The sequence below is a fragment of the Fringilla coelebs genome, assembly GCF_963513975.1.
Source record: "Fringilla coelebs genome assembly, chromosome: 13".
Lineage (NCBI taxonomy): Eukaryota > Metazoa > Chordata > Aves > Passeriformes > Fringillidae > Fringilla > Fringilla coelebs.
This window is the reverse complement of record NC_140039.1, coordinates 1,187,729-1,206,336: the sequence shown is the minus strand read 5'-3', so window position 1 is coordinate 1,206,336 and position 18,608 is coordinate 1,187,729. Positions and strand designations below refer to the sequence as shown.

The window sequence follows — 18,608 nt, the reverse complement described above, 5'->3', positions numbered from 1 at the left end:
ATCCCAAATCCCATGTCCTTGGCACAGCTTGGAAAATACAGGAGAGGGGAGGGGCAAGAATTCGGTGTAGGGGAAGCTGAAGAAGGAAAACCCCAATTTATGTTACCTTACGGTACAGGTGGAGCAATCCCTTAATGTGATCAGTTTATGTCTTCACCAGACCTCGCACTGACCGCTGCTGCAAGCAGGTGAGGAGGTCTCACTCTCACAGGGGCCATGTGCCCCTTGAACCTCCACAGATCTTAGCCCTCAGTCCCCAAATTTCCAGCCACCTCTCGTTTTTGACTTCACTCCTTTGCTGGGACATTCCAGGGCTGCCCACCACCAAGCCAAGCTCGGTACCTCTCCACAGGCCCAGCACTGGTTGTAGTAATCAGAGAAAACTTCAGCGATTTCAATCTGGCATATGGTTCTGTGTTTAATGCTGTTTAATGAAAGCTGCTTTACTCATGTGCATGTGTACACACACAATTTGTGCCATGTTTTTCCAATTACTTCCCTACAGCTGATGGCTCTCAAATGGAGCTCTGAGGCTGGATGATGGTAGGTCAAGGCACACGGCTCCCCGCACACACTTGTGATATGCTAAAATCTGTTATTGACAGAGCTGCTTTGTTGATCAGCTTCTTTTGCAAGAGGCTGGCTGCTTAGATAGAGGAAGTGCCGTGTAGGGGCAGAGTCAAAGCCCTGGTGCTGCCCATGCTGAGCACTGTGTGATTGCCCCAGCACTGCAGGGATCTGCCCCAGGTTCATGGGCGCTCTCCAATGCAGGCACAGCTGGCAGTGCAAGCCAAGCCCCAGGTGCACCTTACAAAGCCCTCTTTCCCAAGCCCTATCCTCACAAAAAGCATGGACATCACATGTTCCAGCCTTTTACACCCCCCAATTCCCCACATGCCAGGCTCAGGATAGATTAATACTCCAATTTTCCATGCTGCTGGAGCTCCGGGAACATCATTCTGATGGTCAAAGCAAGCTGGTCAGCCCATGCCATGTTTGTCTGCAAGGAAATGGGATGTTTATGTTTATCCCAATTGATCCTGATGGATGACACTTTTGTTCCATTTAGCAGCTGCTTGGCCCATTTAATACCACAAAAGGAGATTAAGATCCAAAGTATGTACGGCTGTGTTATGAGTAACAGCCGCTTAATAGCAATAACACTGGATAACAATTGCAAGTTTGGCTTTTAGCTATTATTATTGCCTAAGGTTGGTTTGTTTTTCATATAAATAAATATATATCTGTATATTAAATGAATATACCTAAGGGCAAAGTGATGCATTTCCAGATAAACCCTCCAACTGTTCTAGATTTCTCAATAAAATCATTCTGGAAAATAATGCCTAGGAAGAAGTGTAATATGTCTTGTGAATCCACAGGTAGAGCCAAGCTGAAGAATTCCCCCATGGAGCTGTGCAGAAGGGTTGCAGCCAAATTAACCACCCATCAGTCACAAACTGGCTCACAGAAAAGCTAAGCAGACTTCTCCAGAAGGAATGCCACTCTGTCCTGCCAGCCTGCCTTGGGTACCTGGAATTAGCTCATGGGATGCTGGCAAGAACAATGCTCCAAGAAAGAGCAAGTCCTTCACCAGCAGCACCAAGAACCCTTCTCCCTGTTGGAATTGCTGAATGGAAAACACATAATTCCTGCCCCTGCTCACCTCCCATACCTGAGCCAGGGTCTGCCTTGGGAAAGGGACCTGGGCCAAGCTTTATCTTATCCAGCACAATGTGGCTGGGTTGGAGACCTGCAGCCCAGAATTGTCTGTTTATTTATGCCTGTGCAAATCCATTCTGTACACAGGATTCCTGTGACTTCCCAGGAGAGGCACGTGTGTGGGAAGAGCCCTGTCCAGCCAGGCAGTTACTGACCACTGGGGCCAGAGGGGAGACAGTTTTCAGAAAGAAATCTCCTTGATTTCTGCATAAAAATAAATTACTACTGACAAGACAGCTAGCATAGTCAGGGCCCTTTTATTACTGACCACACAATGAAGACGTCCAGCCTGGCCTTGGACACTTCCAGGGACGGGGCAGCTGAAGCTTCTCTGGGCAACCTGTGCCAGGGCCTCACCACCCTCACAGGGAGACAATAAAAACTTTTCTATTGCAAGCATGCCTCAGGTGAGTGTGAGGTCTGTAGGAACCCAGGGGATCCTACCTGGAATCCACCCAGCAGGGCTCTGGAAAGAATGAGTGCAGAGCATTAGTGAGCATCAGGAGCTCAATGGAAACGGGACTGCCATAAGGACAGTGAGACGGGATGCTTTGAGAAGCACCAGGCATGAGGACTGAGTCACTGCGTGAGATAAACATCCCCATCAGATGTTGTTTCCTCCTCATATGCTACTGCACACAGCAAAAGCATACTGAAAACAAACAGCAGTTTCTTCACTGCAGTTAATTACTTTGCTTGGGTCTATTTAATTCCCTGTTCAGTTTTAATCATTGGACAAACAAACTCAAGACTTAATATTCTCCTGGTTTTAAATAGCAAATCTTATTTAAGTGTTAGTACAACGCTCTCAGGCACAGGGTGGGATTGTTGGGGTGTCCTGTGCAGGGCCAGAAGTTGGATTCAATGGTCCTTGTGGGTCCCTTCCAGCTTGGGATATTCTGTGATTCCACAGTTCTTGTCTTACTCAAATCACATTTGTGTCGCTGCTCAGAAGATGGAGAATCACAACATTCTTGGTGATTTAGTTCTCCTTCTCTGCACATGGCTCAGATGGAAAGACATGACTCTGAAGGTCACACACCACTTTCTCTTTCAGCTTTTGTGTCTGGTGCTGGAAGTTGGTGGCCCTAAGAGCCATCAGCAACTTCCTGAAGCAGTCCTGGACGAGGGTGGGTTGCTGCTGGGGATTTAGAAAAGCATTAGAGAGAATCATGGATTAAATGTGCAAATAGTCAGTTTAAGGTGGTTTTCAAACATCTCCATGATAGACAAGCTGCAATGGAAGTGTCTGGCAGGGAAACAGCCTCTTGGAGAAACTAAGGTGTGTGACTGGGGAAAAAGAAAGGTTCCCTTTGTCTCAAGAGCAGAAAAGTCATCGAATGTGATGAAGGTTTAATCCCTGCAGATGGTCTTTAGCCACAGCATCTTTATTCACTCCTCACCAGCATCTGTCGAAGAGCTGTCATCACCGCTGATACCAAAAGCCAGGCAGGGAGCGATTTGCGCAAACCCCACTCAAGATAACACGCTGGTTAATGGTGATACTCCCTGTCAGCAGCCAGCTACACTCAGCCTGACAGTTCCCTTTCAGGCTGGGGCGAGCTCTTATCCACTGTGACAGGGCCCCACGGGTGGAATGCGGGGAACAAAAGCCCTACACAAAGGGAGCACTTTGGGGCTGGAGTGTGTCTGGCTTCCCCAGGCTTCTGAGAGGCCAAGCAGTGATGGCGGATGACGAGGCTCTAATTAATATTTCATTCTCAGAGTGAGTTATCCCTTGGGGGAAGTTAAAGGTTTGCACATTTTGAGGCAAAGTACTGAGGCTGGTGATCTTGAATAAGGAAAGTATGTTGAAAGGAGCTGCTGCAGTCTTTAACCCTGGGCAAGGGACATGTAAACCATACAGCATTAGTGCACAGTTTTATTTGTATAACTTGTTCTAGGTCCTATTTTAAGGACTGCTCCCATAAATTCATACATAAGTGCTTCTAGAAAACCTTCACCCCCTCTTCCTTTTCTGTCTCCTCAGGATTCAGACATCTGATATTCCACATCGTGTGGAAGGCTTGTTCTCCAAACCAACCCACTAAATATGTTTTATGGCAGCAAATGAAGTGGCTGTGGGCTGTAACTGCTGAGTTCAGCAAAGAAAGGGAAAAGAATGGCCAGTGGAGCAGAATTTCTACTGCACAGCCACATGCTCCCCAGAGGCAGCAGGAGGGCAGGGAAGGGACAGGGAAGGGACAGGGAAGGGACAGTGGGTTTTGAGAGACCACGAAGCAAAAGAGCTGAGGCCATTAGAAGGAGTCTGGCCGCCGTGTCCACTGCCCAGCCAGTGGTGAGCAATGAGTGTGAACTCTTCTGCAGCCCAAAGACGAACCCAGGGTGCCCTGGTGACCTCAAGAAGAAAGGGTTTCCCTTGGGCTGCTAAACAGAGCTCATAAATGATGAAGTAGGGTAAACACAAAGACTTTCAAGATGTGTCGCCTAATTGACTCCTAAGTGACTGCTAATTATTTGATTGAGTTGAAGGTGAGAGGAAGACGCGTGGTCACACACAGCCTGCAAACACCTGCAGTGTGTGACGGGAGGAGTGAGCCAGGAGCAAGCTGAGGGAGCCGGGGAGGGAGCCAGGAGGTGGGCAGCCCCAGGCTGGTCTGTGCCTCTCCCCGAGAAGGAGCGCGCCGTGGAGCTCAGTGTTTAGCAAATACAGTGAGCTGGGACACAGAAGTATGTGAAGTTTGACAGGAGAATGACCTGAAAATGAGTGTCAAAGCGTGTCTTCCCTGCTGGCTGGAAACAGAAGAAAATCTAATTCATTATAATTATTATGCTTTCAAGAGAAGAGGAGAAGCAGGCTTTCTCTTGTGATATGCAGAGAAAAAACTTCCAAACAGTTTACACAAATGCCGTGAGTCCTGCGGGGCGGGCACTGAGGTCCGTGGCAGATGGAATGGGAAGAACGGCGCGGTGGCATCGGGGCACGGCTGGAGGCAGCGCAGAGCGCGGGCAGAGCCTGCCCCGGCCGGGGGAAAGATGGGTGCGAGGTCTGTGAGACTTGGGTGTGCTTGTGCCGAATGTCAGGGCTGGAGTGATTCCTGTCAGTATAAAGACAGAAACAGAAACAGGAATGTTGTGAGTAGCGCTTTACCAGGAGCAGCCAACAGCCTGTCTGCACGTGTGCGCAGAAAACACCTCCGTGCCCGGGCCGTCCTTTGTAGGTGTACATCCTGTGCACGTTATGAACTCACAGGTGCCAGCCACCGCACAGGTAATACCAAAGGTGAGCCGAGTGTCCCACACCGGCCCTCAGGACCTTGTGGCAGCCCCGGGACCTGCCCAGGGAGGCTGGCACAGCGGCTGTCACCCCTGCTCCCTGGACGGGAGCTCCGCGCTCCTTTCCTAGGCGCGGCTCCTCCCGGCTGCAGCGTCCGGGCTCCGCGGCGCTGCCTGCGGGGCTCTGCGGGGCTGGGGCACAGCCGGCGCTGGCTGGGTGCTCTGGCTGGGCGCTCGCTGTCACCCGTCACAGCACACCCTCAGCTGGCTGTCCTTGCGGGTCCCTTCCAGCTCGGGATGTTTTATGAAGAGCCAGGGCTGCTCGCGTGTCCCCGAGCCGCGGGAGGTGGTCGGGAGGTTCCTTTCCGACGGGTCTCATTTTCCCGGCTGCGGCTGTTTCTGAACTGTGAACTCCCCCAGCTGGCGATAGCTCGATATCGCCACCAGCCACGGCAGCCCGCCCGAAATGTCCCTGCGAGGATTCCCCCAAAGCCGCGGAGCCGGGGGCGAGCGCTCGGTGGGTCCGGAGCAGGGGGCTGGGGCAGGGGCTTCCCGTGGGGCTGCTGCGGCCATCAGAGGGGAACGGGGAACTGTGCCTGCTGCAGGCGGCTCGGGCCACTGTCAGCACAAGGTGTCCAAGAGCAGGGAGCAGAGTGAGAGATGGGAATGGCCCTGCATCAGCAGAGAAACGCAGGCTGCATATGTCCCCGAGGGTCAGAAATAAATGGTGAGAGGCTGCATTTTTCAGTGAGCACAAAGAAGGGAAAGGCTGGAGCACCTGGTGACCCCCAAGAGGGAGGAAGCAGGGGAAAACAGACATGTATGTTTGTCCATGGGAGGTAGATGATGAGCTGGGCAGTGGGTGGACATCTCTGGGTGGACCATGAGGTGTCTTACTGGGACACTCAAGACCATGCCCAGTTGACTGGGGCTTCTCATGGTAGTGTAGCAAGCAAGTATGGGGGTGGGTGACAGATGGGGCAGTGGCAGCAGAGCCACCCCCTGTCTGTGCCAGCAGAGGGTCCCTGCTCGCTCCTTCACCCACCCTCAGGGACCCCTGGCTGCCTCCCCATCCCTCCTTCACCAACCCCACAAAAAGTCCAGGCCCAGGCAATTGTGTACAAAACCTGAAATAGTTTTACTTTGCTTTCTTTTTTTTTTTTTGCCTTTTTTTCTTCTTTTTTTAAACTTTGCTCTAGGTTTACTTAAGATTTTGTGAAGTCGATACAAGAGCATTTGATATGAATCGGTAAATAAAACACTGTCATAGATAGATAGCCACGATAAACTTTGTTAGAAATGTACATGTCGCGAAAAAATAATAATACTAATAATAATAATAATAATCATAATAAAAAAAGCCGGCGCGACGCCCGGGCCGGCGCGGCCCCGGTGGTGGCCCCGGTGGCCCCGGCACACGGCGGCAGGTGGCTCTGGTTCCCCGCAGGCGCCGCGCCCCAGTAATGTGTGTATATAAACAAAGCCCATAAGAAATGTACAAATATAAAAAGCTACAAACATTAATAAATTACATCGTCACAAAACACGGAAACACTCCACAAGGTGCTAGTAAAATAACTGTCTCCCTCCTCGTACAAGAAGTTACGCAAAGAGCTGGTACCGGCGGGCAGCGCCCGGAGAGACCCTCCCCGTATAAAAACCCGGCGGTGGTTATTCCAAAAGCTATGTACAAGCTACATTCTAGGAAAAGGGGACTGGCATGCGGCCGCGGGGGCGGCGGTGCCTGAGAAACGCGCCCGGCACCTCGCGCCCCACGCCTCGAGTCCTGCGGTCCCCTCCCGCCACGCGGCCCCTCTGCTCCTGGCACTGCCGCCCCGGCGGCTGCGGCCGCCCGCCCTGCCCTGCCCGCTGGCCGGGGGGACGGACGGGGGGCCCGGGGCCGGAGCCGGAGCGGGGCCCGGCGCGCTCCTCCGTGGCCCAGATTAGTATTAACTTTTTGCGGCTAGTCGTTCTCAGCACTCTGAGAAAGGACATCTATATTAAAAAATATTTATAGGAGGATTCTGTACAGTCCGACCGCTGAAAGTTACAGGGATTCTTGTGGTGGTGGCCCATAACTGGGTGGCAGTGTCCCCAGGGCCACTAGAGCAGCAGCTTCCCGTTCCGGTGGATCTTCAGGATCTTGCCGAGCCGCTGCTTGGCCGTGGCCATCCCCTTCTTCGTACGCTTCCCTGGAAGGACAGCAGGGGTGGGGTGAGGGCACACACCCACCCCACACCACACCATAGGTACCGACCCTCCAGCTGCCTCCTGCCTCCAGGGCCCTGCCCAGCAGCTTCAAGGACACCCACCAGCACCCCTGAGGAATGGCACTGCTGGCCACAGGACAGGGCTGGGCTGGGAGCACAAGCCCTGGAGAGCCAGCCCTGCTGAGCCAGGGCACAGAGCACACCCACCCCCATGGACGCATCCACAGCTGCTCTGGGGAGGCACAGCTCTGCTGGGCACCCTCCTGCCCCCACAGCTCTGCTGGGCACCCTCCTGCCCCCACAGCTCTGCTGGGCACCCTCCTGCCCCCACAGCTCTGCTGGGCACCCTCCTGCCCCCACAGCTCTGCTGGGCACCCTCCTGCCCCCACAGCTCTGCTGAACCCCCTCCTGCCCCCACAGCTCTGCTGGGCACCCTCCTGCCCCCACAGCTCTGCTGGGCACCCTCCTGCCCCCACAGCTCTGCTGGGCACCCTCCTGCCCCTGCAGTGCCAGCCCTGCTGCCCTGCACCCTCACCTGCCCTGGCTCACTGCTCATGGTCACCTGTTTGCCTACAGGGTGACAGTCAAACCCAGCCCCACCAGTGCCATTCTGCTCCTCAGGGAGAGGCTGCACACACACACACACACACACAGACAGACAGACACACACACAGACACATGCTCTACAGCTCTTCGCAGCTCCAGGCTCCTGGGCACCTCTCTGCCTTGGACTTGTTTCCCACCATTTCAGCACAAAAGCACAATTCCAGGCAAATACATTCTTTCCACTCCAGCCCTGCAGGGAGCCCCAGGTAGCACCAGCTCCTGGTAGGAGCCCAGCCCCTACCACAGGCTACACACATCCTGCCCTACAGCCATCCAAGCTACCAGGGTACTGTGCACTACCTCTAATCTGCTCCACTCGAACACATGGAATTCAGGAAACATCTGCCACATTGCCTCACTTGCCACTGGGGCCTTTCCCAGTAGGATCACACACAATTTTCATGCTACACAGTGCCTGTCCCACACATCTGCCTCAGTTACGCTTCCTGAGCCAGGCTCAAATGGAGAGCAGGAGGTCCCAGCCCAGACTCTGGGAGAGCCTCGGCTTTCTCATGCTTCCCCTGTGACAGACAGCAAGCAACCTCTTCCTCTCTCCTGCCTTTGGTTGTAGTTGCATTACTCCCAAGGTTTGATATTCCTCTGCTTCCTTGTGGCAGCCCTCCAGAGAGATCTGCAGTGTGCCCTGCTCTCCGTGTCCTGTGAGGACTGTCCTCAGCTACAGTCAGCACAGAGCTGGTGTGCAGCCACCACCAACACCACAGTGCCCGCCTCAGCCCTGGGCAGAACAGCCTTCATGGATGCATCCTCCCCTGGCCAAGGCTCCACGGCCAGGCTGTCTGGGATGTGACCCTGCAGGTGCTCCTCCTGAGCTGGGGCCGGGCTGGGCAGCGCTCCTGCCAGGGATACCTCACACCCTGCAGCCAAGAGCCCAGCAGGGAAACACCTGCCCGGCCCCGCAGTGCCAGAGCAGTCAAGGCCACGAGTCCTACCCCTGACCAGATGTGACGCGCATCCGCACCTCTGCACCTGCGCCTGCCCACACCACACATTGCGCTGGAGGCCCTGCGGAAGGCTCGGGTTCCACGGCCCTGCACCCTTCCCCACTCCTGTACCACAAGCCAGGCGTTTCCTGGTACCTTTGGCGGAGGCATTGTTCTGCGAGGATGATGAAGGTCTCCTCTGTGTGAGGAAAACACCGGGTGCCATCGGCTGCGATCCCCTGTTAGGCTGGGCGACCCCAAAGGTGCTGGCCCCTGCGGTGTACTCGTGATCTGTGAGGCTGCTGGCCTGTGACTCCAGCTTCGGCTCGGGGGAGCTGCCTTCCTGAGCCACTTTGCTTGCGTTGGGGGCTGACAGCTTCTTTTTGGTATTTTTTTTCTTCTTGCCTTTTTGTTCCTCCTTTAAAATGACAAAGATGAAGCTCAGATTAATCCCCAGAAGACCTTTAGCTAGGGCAAGGGCCAGCGGCGTTGCTTAGGGTCCTGATACAACGACACGCCAGGAGATGGCCACGGACAAGCGCTCGGGGGCTGCTCCACGCGTCTGGCTCACAGCTGCACACACACGTTTGCCTCTCGTGCCTCTACATCCTCGCTCTGTGCGGGGCCTCCTCGTCCTTACCACTGCGGCGAGCGACACCGCCCTGGCACAGCAGCGTGGTCAGCATGGGCAAAGCTTTCCATCTTCCACAAAAACTGGCACCTCCTATCTTCGGGGATCTTCACACCCTCGCACAACAGCATGAAGGATATTTAACATCCCACTGATTCAGCCTCTGCTTCCTGCTAGGACACACACATATCTCCTGACCTGTAACTGCACCTGGACACGCACACTGGGATGGCAGAGGTCTGTTACTGTCCTGTGTCCCTTGTCTACTTTCAGTTCCTTCTTCCTGGAACCCTGCCACCATCCTTAAAGCTCTTCTACTCAACAGTCCACATCGCAGAAGCCCAAGGCCACCACAACCTGCATCTCCACCAGCTTGCTGAGGTGCCTCACCAACCTCGCTCCAGCAGACCATGTCACCTTAGCATCTCACCATGTCACCTTTACAGGGCCTCTCTGACCCCTTCAGAGACCAGACACTTACCAAATATCCAAACTGCCCCAGCTCCATTCCTAAACTCAGCCTTTGCTCACAGCTCATCAATCCTTTGGAAGCAAGCCCTGCCACTTCCCAGCAGCCAATCTGCACAGACAGGCAATCATACCAGCCAGGCTCTCAAGTACACGTCAAATACACTCCTTTGAGGCAGCCTTCTCCTGTTCTACCCCAGTAGCCTTTCTCCCCCCCTCATCCTTCCCTGTGCTTTTCTCTGTCCCTTGCTACCCTGTGACATGCTCAGGTGTGTTGTGGCACCGCTGGTCTTGGATCCCGTTTATTTCCCTGGGATTGCAGAGCCCCGTGTCACTGGCAGGACCAAACACCACGCAGGGCTGGCACAGCACTAGGCTTGGGCACAGCTCTGCTGCTGGGGACAGGGCTCTCCTTTCCTGGCAGCTCCTACTCTCCAGGCAACCTCTCACCTGCTGTGACAGCTTGGCGGCGGCGGCGGCGAGTCCAGTTTCGATCGAGGCGACTCTCGTGCCTTCTCGCACCGGTCTGTCCTGCCGGGGCACCGAGGGGCCAACTCGTGCTGCGGGGAGAGCAGAGGCAGGTGAGGGGCAGGAATGTGCCCGTGGGAGCAGCACAGCCAGCACAGGCCAGCGGCTCTGCCCTGCTCAGCCAGGGGAGATGGGGACAGCCTCTGCCCTTCCCTTCCCCAGGTACGACTGAAGGCACGAGAGCCAACGGCCTCCGGGCACTGTGGCACGGGCAGAAGCTGCTGATGGGGATATCACACAGCTGAGCGGCTCCACAGCCACCTGAAGCCAAAGCCACGCAGGTTTGTGCCCACATCCTGGATTATGAGCGTTATCTCCAAAGCTACAATGCTCACCTGCAGCCGGGGGAGGACATGCAGGGCCGCAAGCTGATGAGACCACACATGGGCTGCTTGTCACACACAGCACGCATAGAGGATGCCCTGCTCATGGGCCATAGGGGTCAAAGGGGTCTAGGGGCCCTCTTGCCTGTCACTGCCCCTGGTGAGCTCCAGCAAACCCAGGGCAGACCACATCCTTCCAGATCATGAGCTTTGGCTGAACCTGGAGGAGACTATTCCTGACTATTCCCACAGTCAACACCTGAAATCCACTGCAACTCTGCTGTCCAGGGCTTGATTCACTGTTACACCACTGCTAAGGTGGCAACCAAATGATCTATCACAAAGAGTGTGAGGAAAAATAAACCAACCAAGGAATTGCTTTCTCCTGCCAGCTGATTGCAGGAGGAAGGCTAAAACTGCTTGGCAGGAATCCCAGCGCCTGGATCACCTCCCACTGCCCTGGAAAGGGTTAACCTTCATGTGATAAAGAAATCACTAATTGTGTGTTACAGTTTCCACACTCCTTGAAAACTTTAGAGATTTGCATGACTTAGCCTGGGCAGCACAGACCACACCAACTTACCTGTCGGACTGTAAGGGGCATCATCTGAACTTTTCCTTTTCTTTGATCGGGACTTGAATACTGGATTATCTTCATCTGATTCGAGAGAAGGGTAAACTACAGTAGGAAACAAGGCAAGAGTTTCATTTTAGGAAACAGCTCTGCCCTGCACAGAGGACCCTTGCTCTGTCCAGGTGCAGTGACCACAGGCATCACAGCTGGATGATCTCCACAAGTGCCACTGAGCGCTTCTGTCAGAGCTGTGACGCTCAGGGGACTTTCCTGTGCTCTCATTCCCACATTACTATTGGGAGCTGCTGCCATTTAACTGTGACTGGCTCTCTATATTCCTCAATAATCACAGAATATCCTGAGCTGCAAGGGAGCCACAAGAATCATTGAGTCCAACCTGGTTGCCCAGTGAAGCTGTGGCTGCTCCATCACCGCAAGTGTCCAAAGCCAGGCTGGACAGGACTTGGAGCAAGCTGATCTAGTGGAAAGTGTCCCTGCCCATGGCCGAGGGTGGAACTAGATGGCCCTTGAAGGTCCCTTTCAACCTAAACCACTCTGGGATTCCACTATAATTATGGCAGAACTGACCTAAGTGCTGTAAACTGTCTTTGCATCCATTTCTGCTGCAGATGCTTGCCTTCTCTGCCAAAACTCAAAATAGCATTAGATCCCTTTTCCATGTAAAAATTCAACTTCTCGCTCCTCTCAGCTGGAGGTTTAATTGCTACTGTGCAGACAAGGACATTTCTGTCACAAGTAGCAGTACCTGGCCCACGTTTCTGGGAGAGTCCCCCATTTCTGGGTTGACTGCTGCAGTTTTGGGGGTCTCCATGTTTCTTGAGAGTTTCTCATTGTGCCATGCCTCAAATCCAGCCTGTCTGGGTGGCTGTGTGACCCCGGGCTCTGCAGCCAGTCTGCTGTCTCGTGTCTTTGCTCCCTTTGGTGTCAAGGTCCCTGTTCCACACGTGGCTGATCCCAGGGTGGCAGAGCAGAGGAAGCACCCAGGACCAAAGGGACATTCACCAACAGGCACAGGTGTGTGCATGCAGCCCCACTCTGCTCCCTCCTACTCACCATAATCTGAGTCCTTAAAACAGGCATCCAAGTGGTCTTGGTCCTCGTCGTAATCCTCGATGTCAATGCTGTTCTTTGTGCTTTTCTTCAGCAGCCGTTTCCCAGCGGTTTTGCTGCCACCACCACCAGTTTTCTTCAAGTTTTGTGCGGAGAAGGAGTTGTTCTTCGCCTGATTGGTGCCCCACGAGGTCTGCAGGCAGGACTCTGAGGCCTGGAGGTTTGCCATAGAGAGCATGCCCTGGATGGCTTCCTGCGTGCTGGGGGAGGCAGGTGGCTGGCTGTGGGGCAAAGGGAGAAGTGCCAGAGCACTTAGTGATTCCAGAAACACCAGCCCCTCACAGGCAGCTCGCTCCTGCCAGGCAGCTGTGCTAGGAGAGACACCCTGATTCCTCTGAGTAGCTGCACATACCACCAGGGCCAGTGGGAAATTTTATGGGACAGGAATAGCACAAAGAGCACCTCAGATGTGGAGCCAGGGAGACATGGGCAGGTCCCTGGGGCTGTCAGCCCTCTGTGCAGAGCTCAGGAAACTTCCCAAAGCCCACAGCAGAATCCCTGACAGAGCAGTGTCTCTATACCAACTATCATCATCATCATCCTCCTCCTCCTTCTCCTTCTCCTCATCATGATCTTTATCTATCTATCTATCTATCTATCTATCTATCTATCTATCTATCTATCTTTAATAATGTTATTTTTCACTTCTACCAAATCATCCTCCTTCTCCTCATCATATTTTAATAGTATTATTTATAATCTACACTATCAGCTTCTGTAAAAGGAGAGCTTATGCATCAGCACTGGTGGGGGATGTTGTGGGGGGCTCTACTCAAAACTGCCTGGAAGTTTTGGTCCCAGTTCACATCATGGGCTCTATGGGCTGTCACCAGTCCGGGACCTGCTGGAAATTAATTCTGAGACTGGCAGAACACATCATCCAGTACTTACAGAAGTCTGGAGTTTGGCAAGTAGTGAAATGCAAAAAAACCCTTGTTGTGGCAATAATAATTGTTACACTTGTTATACATTTGTTGTGCAATAGAAGCCACAAACATACAAGAAAATTAACAGCATCATGTCACTTTCCCCTACTTGAGCTTAATCTGGGCACTGAATAGAGTAATGCACAAGACCATAGAGGAAGTTTCTGGGCACTAATGGCATTTAGTCATAATCTTGAAAATGAGTTAAGACTAATTCACAATTCAACACACAGAAGAACATAAAAAAACTTATTCAGGAAAGAGCCATTTAAATCCCTCCAATATCATGCCTTCTCCTCTTCCTTCTCCCTGGCAAAGAAATATTTTGCATCATCTACAAGGAATTATCATATTTTCTTCCAGTCTTTTTCCCTGAACTGTTTTTCCAAACACCAGACTCTCAAAACACTGCGAAGGGACCACCAAATACTGACCACTACATGGGCAAATGAGAGAGGAACTGCCTTAAGCAACACAAACTTCAACAAATAAATGGTGGGATATGATCAAAAACAGTGGTTCTGAGACCCAAACACCAACCTGAAGAGGGGAAATGTCTCGGAGCTGCACATGAGGCAGAGTGTTTCTCATTAGTATTTCAGCTTTCTAATCCAAAAAAAAAAAAAATCAAGAAGACTCAGGAAGCAGTTTTGAAGCTCTGGAAGAGCCATATCCCCTTTCTGTAGCTTCAGCAACGAATTTTAAAAAAACACATTCATGAAAGTTAACTATCAGTGAGTTACAATTATGGCTTTAAAAACATTTTAAAAGAGCATTGGAGCAGGAAAAAAGAGCTTCTGTCCCTGCTGCATCCCCACAGCCATCTCCAAACACACAGGCAGTGGCACTGGGGGATAACTCAGACCTGCCTGCAGGCTGGGGCTGACAGCTGCTGTGGTGGGTGCACAGAGAGGAGGGCACTCCAGCAGACACCCTGGCACTGCTTTGTGCCTGCTTTGTGCCTGCTTTGTGCCTGCTTTGTGCCTGCTTTGTGCCTGCGTCTCGCTCGTGGCAGCCCTGGTGTGGCACCTGGCCCAGGGCAGTGCCCGTGCCTTGTGCTGGCACTGCTGCAGCCCCACCTGGATCCTGGGGTCACTTTGGGGCTCCTCGTGACAAGAAGGACATTGAGGGGCTGGAGCACGTCCAGAGAAGGGAGCAGACCTGGAGAAGGGGCTGGAGCACCAGGAGGGGCTGAGGGAGATGGGAAAGGGGCTCAGTCTGAGAAAAGGAGGCTCAGGGAGACTGTGGGAGCCAGCTTTTCCATTCTGTGCCTGGCATGGCCCAGAGCAGGTGGAGCAGGCAAACAGCCGTGCTGGGGACAGGAACAAGCCCTGATGAACTCAGGTTTAACCTCCCCAGTGAGCAGGGCACAGGAATGATCCCAGCACCCATTGTGTAGGGAGCCAGTGCCCTGCTCTTCACCACCAGCTCTACCACTGACATCTCTCTCACCCTCTCTAGGCAGATCATCTCCTTCCTTCCATCAGCAGTTACTGTCTCCTACTTGTATCCTCATATTTAGAAACTGAATTTATAATATTTCAGAAGAGTATTACTGATTGAGCGGTGGCTATGGAAAAGTCACTCCAAAAATTTCAAGCACAAACCCAGTGTTTTCTTCCATTTTTGAGTCTGACCTGGACACCAGTAATATTGCTCCTTTCAAGATCAGGTGATGACCAGCCCTCCAAGCTTTTTGCATATTCCCTTTCAGTTCTTTCAGCCTGTTCCCACACTCACAGCAGCCTTTCTGCAGGAGCTCTGTCCTTCCCTCTCCCTGTCTTGCTGACACACACAGCTGAGCTGCAGCTCTCTAGAGCACTCCAGGCAATGCCATCAGGGCCTTTGGGGAGGCCAGCTGCTAGTGACAGCTCAGTGTTTTACAGAATCCCCTTGCCATGGTTCAGATAAGGCCACTATCACAAAAAGCCCTGGGAATCCAGCCCTGGTCTGACAGGGACGCGGGCACTGAGCGCTCGTGTGGGAGGAGATCCCAGAGTGACACAGGGCTGCTCCCCACAATGTGCACATACAGATCCATCAATGCACACATTCCCTACCCTTCCTCTGCCCTGCCAGCAGAGGAAGGTGGGAATTGTTCCTGGGAGTCAGACACGAGCACACTGGCCTCATGCTGTGGCACAGAGTGTTTGCAGATCGCCTTTCTTCCGCTTCATTTCCAAAAAGAACACGTTACGGCCATTGGAAAAGCCGAGCATAATTATGAAATGAAACCCAGCAATTACATTAACTAGGGGCTTTTTCCAATCAAGATGCAGCACACAGTGCCAAAAGCCAGTGTCTATCCCAGAGCCAGCATTGATATGACACATTCCTACTGAACCACCCCACACAGAGCAGCAACTCAGCCCAGCCTGGGATGGGACTCTGATTTCAGAAAGCACAGAACCTTCAAACACCCTGGCTACAGCACCCAGGCTGAGGGGGGAAAGCAAAGGCCTGAGTTTAACCTCTCTTCTGGTTTAACCCCTTCCAGACAGCAAAACACACCCTGAGCAAGGCAGACCATTGTCAAGGACCATTTTAAGCATGCAGTGAGCTGTGTCATCTACAGAATGGCCAGCAGTGTACACAGGGCCAAGGAAGATTTCTTTGAGTTCTTATAATAGTTGATGATTTTCCTTTTTTTATAGCAAACTTCCAGCATGGGAGTGTTAACCTGGCAACTTTATGATAGTGTCAGACACACCTAACTACTTTTTGATGTGTCTAATCACCAGCTAAAATGTAACTGTAACATCAACATAAACACCCATTATTCATCTATTACAGCATTATTGCTATTTCAGCTTCTACAGATGTGAAATCCTCTGTTTGTTCAAACTGTACCACCAAAATCTCTCCTTCCTCTCCCTCCAGATCGCAGGATAAAGGAAAAGTTTCCTTACAGGAGAAAAAGCAGTTACCAAGCTGCAAAATTCATTCTGACTCACACACAACCACAAAAAGGCAATTTTGTTCACAGGTAAGAGGGAAAAGCATCCCCTGGTGCGTACCTGTTGGTGTTATACTCTAAACCCCCAACTTCCTTGCTTGCCTGCAAAAGATCAAGAATTCCTGCTGAACTTCCACTCTCTTTCTTTACTTTGGAATTGCGTCCTGGCTTTGCTTCTGTGTCAATGTGAAGCAAATCTTCTTCTGATGAGTCCTCGCTCTGCAAAAACAAGGAAAGGGCTAAAAAAGGTGGAAACTCACTCAGCCGGTCCCCAAGAACAGCACAGTGATTTCTGCAGCCTGCTGCTCCTCCAAAGACACAGGCCTAGCCTTTGGAATTTGCTTTCTTTAAACAAAACAAAACAGAAAAAGAACACAACCAAGTACGTGGTAAGAATCCATTTCCTTGGAGCCTGCAGGCATGGTGGGTATTCTTTTCCTGTCCAAAGCTTTGAGAGCTGATCCTGTTCATGGGCTCTATTCCCTTTACCAGTGGTGTTTCTATCCCCACAGCAGCAGAGTGGGAGGATTCCTCAGGCAGAGGAATGGGACAGACATGTGGAACAGTGTCATGTCAGGCTCTGGAAGGGAGCTGCCTACATCTGGCCCTCTCTCTGGGGCTGAGATTTCTAGGCACTGCAGCCTGGTCCCAAAGAAAACAAGTTCTCCCCCCTCCCTGCCCTGCTTTCAGGCTGCCACAGCACCACCCTCATTGCTGTGGGTGCCAGTCTTGTCTCCAGGGGCTCCCTCCTTAGGCTCCTGCACAGGGATACACCCCCGGCCCCAGACCTCAGGAACTGACTCAAACAGAGGTCTGTACTTCCTCCTGAATGTCCCACACCAGGGTGAAAAGAACTCCTTAGTACTGAAGGCCAAACATTTTGGTCATCTTCCATTCTGTCTTAACAAACTGCTTTGCTTTTTCTGACTTATTCTGGTATTACAAAATGAATTCTATTAACCACAGTTGGGCCAAATGTTTAATTTCAAGGTACTTTGATTTCCAGCACTGAGCTCCAGACACAAGGCACACTCACACCTGGGCTGCCCCATCCTGCAGGGGAGCTCCAGCCAGGCTCACGGACCCTGCAGGGCTGGGCTGGGCTCACCTGGGCCAGGAGTGCTCCAGAGCCAGCCCACAAGGGCAGAGAGGCTCTGCTGAGTGGCACAAATCAAACACTTGAGTTGCCACATCACAGGAAGAGAGTCACAGAATGGTTGGAAAGGGTTGGAAAGGACCTTAAAAAGAACCTTATGTTCTAGAAGTGTCTCCTTGTGAAGGTGCAATGACCTCATACCTTGTACGGTACCGACTCCACCTTTGGCTTCTTAACAGGAGTGTGATGCAGGGCTTCCTTTTTATCTGATAAAACTGAATAAATAAAAGAAACAAACAGTCATGGGGTTTTTCCCTTCAAAAATCAGCCCTCCTATTCCACTCCCATTTGACTGATAGGTAAGACATGGCTTTCTTGATTCTAAATCACATAGATTTCAAAGATTATATTGACTGTTTTGGACAATCACCACCTAAGACTTTGTTGAGCAGATAAAAATAAACCAGGAAATATCCTTACAGGGCAGTTCTCTCTTTGCGGTGTTTTTCTTTCTTCTGATTGGAAACTCATCAATTTTTAGTTCACCATCATCTGACACGTATTCATATTCATCCCGTACAGGTTTGGCTTTGTCCTCTTTAAAATTTTGCAGTGACCCAAACACGCTGGTATTCAGATGAGTTTTGACTCCCTTTGAACTGAAAAAAAATATTTACAAATCAGTAACAACACTCTGAGTAGAAAACAGCTTGTGACTTGACAGACAATGAGTTTCCCTCTGCAGAAATCTCAGTCAAACTGAATCCATTCAGGGGTGCCAAATCAACTAGAATAATTTTACAAACACATTTCTGAATGTACGATTTATATCTCAAAATAGGACTCTGACAAGAGCACTAGAAGAAGTTTTAATGAGAGGGTATTTTCTGCATTGACCAGAAAGGCAGGTTTTCATCATCTTGTATAAAAAATACAAATAATGAACTTTCAATTTCCTTTTTCAGTTGATGTGCGTGGTCATATTTTTACTTACCCAAGCAACTTCTTATTAGAGAAAGAGAATGTGAATTTGTTGTCTTTATTTCCTGATAAAGGCGTCTTTTCTGATTTATGTTCCTCTTCCATTTTTAGAAGTGAATCAGGTTTACTGTTCTGAAAGGCAAAAGACCAAAACAAAATAAATAAATCCGTTAAATGAGTCCTTTATGTTTCAGCTTCCCAGGTACCCTCAGAATCTAAGCCTGTTAAATTTTCCCTCATTAAAAACCCTGTCAAATTTTCCCTGCAGACAAAGTGTT

The 18,608-nt window shown here is 51.4% G+C and overlaps 1 protein-coding gene across 2 annotated transcripts in view; it reads right to left on the bottom strand.

Annotated features, from left to right (window-relative positions):
- Positions 1-6,068: 6,068 nt before the first annotated feature.
- PHF2 (PHD finger protein 2) overlaps positions 6,069-18,608 on the bottom strand; it is a 52,913-nt gene continuing 40,373 nt past the window's right edge. The window contains exons 14-22 of one of the 2 annotated variants that reach the window (XM_084214821.1): positions 18,344-18,462; positions 17,830-18,008; positions 17,551-17,624; positions 16,315-16,472; positions 12,315-12,592; positions 11,250-11,345; positions 10,266-10,375; positions 8,873-9,134; positions 6,069-7,151 (exon numbers count right to left, since the gene is read on the bottom strand). In XM_084214821.1, the coding sequence (XP_084070947.1) occupies positions 7,063-7,151; positions 8,873-9,134; positions 10,266-10,375; positions 11,250-11,345; positions 12,315-12,592; positions 16,315-16,472; positions 17,551-17,624; positions 17,830-18,008; positions 18,344-18,462 (1,365 nt within the window). In that variant the 3' untranslated portion in view covers positions 6,069-7,062. The remainder of the gene's footprint in view (positions 7,152-8,872; positions 9,135-10,265; positions 10,376-11,249; positions 11,346-12,314; positions 12,593-16,314; positions 16,473-17,550; positions 17,625-17,829; positions 18,009-18,343; positions 18,463-18,608) is intronic. The other variant, XM_084214822.1, reaches the window with a different exon arrangement.